This window comes from Oncorhynchus keta, unplaced genomic scaffold (assembly GCF_023373465.1).
Source record: "Oncorhynchus keta strain PuntledgeMale-10-30-2019 unplaced genomic scaffold, Oket_V2 Un_contig_17194_pilon_pilon, whole genome shotgun sequence".
Taxonomy (NCBI): Eukaryota; Metazoa; Chordata; class Actinopteri; order Salmoniformes; family Salmonidae; genus Oncorhynchus; species Oncorhynchus keta.
In genome coordinates this window covers 2,149-4,471 of record NW_026280339.1, presented here as the reverse complement: position 1 = coordinate 4,471, position 2,323 = coordinate 2,149, and the positions used below count along the sequence as shown (strand labels likewise).

General features: G+C 56.9%; 1 protein-coding gene across 1 annotated transcript; it reads right to left on the bottom strand.

Annotated features, from left to right (window-relative positions):
* Positions 1-1,142: 1,142 nt before the first annotated feature.
* On the bottom strand, positions 1,143-2,063 carry LOC127919595 (proline-rich protein 2-like; the record flags this gene model as incomplete). The annotated part of the gene is made up of 1 exon (XM_052503326.1): positions 1,143-2,063. A coding segment is annotated over one exon (921 nt), but the record flags the coding sequence as incomplete, so codon positions are not given.
* Between the last annotated feature and the right edge of the window lie 260 nt (positions 2,064-2,323).

Below are 2,323 nucleotides of genomic sequence, written 5' to 3'. Positions count from 1 at the left end.
ACAGGGATGTAATCAACATGACACATGGCGACATATGGACAGACCGTGAATGTATTAATATCTGGAAAATATATATATATATTTTCAATACATATACAGTGCTAGTCAAAAGTTTGGACACACCTACTCATTCAAGGGGTTTCTTGATTTTCACTATTTTCTACATTTATAGAATCATAGTGAAGAAACGAAAAACTATTCAATAACACATATGGAAACATGTAGCGACCAATTTTTTGCAATGCAGGTGTAGAAGTAGGACATTTTCCTGATTGACTGACCCAAAGGTCTGTCGTTTCTCTTTGCTTATTTGAGCTGTTCTTGCCATAATATGGACTTGGTCTTTTACCAAATAGGGCCATCTTCTGTATACCACCCCTACCTTGTCACAACACAACTGATTGACTCAAACGCATTAAGAAGGAAAGAAATTCCACAAATTAACTTTTAAACAAGGAACACCTGTTAATTGAAATGCATTGCAGGTGACTACCTCTTGAAGAGTGTCCGTGAGTGAGTGAGTGAGTGAGTGTCCGTGAGTGAGTGAGTGAGTGTCCGTGAGTGAGGGAGTGAGTGTCCGTGAGTGAGTGAGTGAGTGAGTGTCCGTGAGTGAGTGAGTGAGTGAGTATCCGTGAGTGAGTGAGTGAGTGAGTATCCGTGAGTGAGTGAGTGAGTGAGTGAGTGAGTGAGTGAGTGAGTGAGTGTCCGTGAGTGAGTGAGTGAGTGAGTGAGTGAGTGAGTGAGTGAGTGAGTGAGTGTCCGTGGAGTGAGTGAGTGAGTGAGTGAGTGGAGGAGTGAGTGAGTGAGTGAGTGAGTGAGTGAGTGAGTGTCCGGAGGAGTGAGTGAGTGAGTGAGTGAGGAGGGAGTGAGGAGGTGAGGAGTGAGTGAGGAGGAGTGTCCGTGAGTGAGGAGTGAGTGAGTGAGGAGTGAGTGAGTGAGTGAGTGAGTGAGTGCATAAGACGCCTCGGCCTGTTTTACATTAACGCATTTCAACCTGTGGTGTTCAGAAGGGAGCTGTGTGTGGATATCATTAGATAGAGCAGACTACCACTGCTTCCACCATCTCCTAATATGAACCTCCAGGCTAGACACACTCACACACACACACACACACACACACACACACACACACACACACACACAGTCTCGGTGGGGGACTGGCCCTCGGTCTCGGTGGGGGACTGGCCCTCGGTGGGGGACTGGCCCTCGGTGGGGGACTGGCCCTCGGTCTCGGTGGGGACTGGCCCTCGGTGGGGGGACTGGCCCTCGGTCTCCGGTGGGGACTGGCCCGGTGGGGGACTGGGCCCTCGGTCTCGGTGGGGGGACTGGCCCTCGGTGGGGGACTGGCCCTCGGGTTGGGGACTGGCCCTCGGTGGGGGGACTGGCCCCTCGGTTGGGGCCCGGGCCCTCGGTTGGGGACTGGCCCTCGGTGGGGACTGGCCCTCGGTGGGGGACTGGCCCTCGGTGGGGGACTGGCCCTCGGTGGGGGACTGGCCCTCGGTTGGGGACTGGCCCTCGGTTGGGGACTGGCCCTCGGTTGGGGACTGGCCCTCGGTTGGGGACTGGCCCTCGGTGGGGGACTGGCCCTCGGTTGGGGACTGGCCCTCGGTTGGGGACTGGCCCTCGGTGGGGGACTGGCCCTCGGTGGGGGACTGGCCCTCGGTTAGGGACTGGCCCTCGGTTGGGGACTGGCCCTCGGTGGGGGACTGGCCCTCGGTGGGGGACTGGCCCTCCCGGTGGGGGGACTGGCCCTCGGGTGGGGACTGGCCCTCGGTTGGGGACTGGCCTCGGTGGGAACTGGCCCTCGGTTGGGGACTGGCCCTCGGTGGGGACTGGCCCTCGGTGGGGGACTGGCCCTCGGTGGGGACTGGCCTCGGTTGGGGACTGGCCCTCGGTGGGGGACTGGCCCTCGGTTGGGGACTGGCCCTCGGTTGACTGGCCCTCGGTGGGGGGACTGGCCCTCGGTGGGGGACTGGCCCTCGGTGGGGACTGGCCTCGGTGGGGGACTGGCCCTCGGTGGGGGGACTGGCCCTCGGTGGGACTGGCACTTGAAAACGGAGCAACTAGTGGTATGGAGAGATAAGTAACCCTAAGGAATGGGACATCAATCAAATGTATTTATAAAGCCCTTCATACATCAGCAAATGTCACTAAGTGCTGTACAGAAACCCAGTCTAAAACCCCCACACAGAAACCCAGCCTAAAACCCCACACAGAAACCCAGTCTAATACCCCACACAGAAACCCAGTCTAAAACCCCACACAGAAACCCAGTCTAAAACCCCACACAGAAACCCAGCCTAAAACCCCACAGAAACCCAGC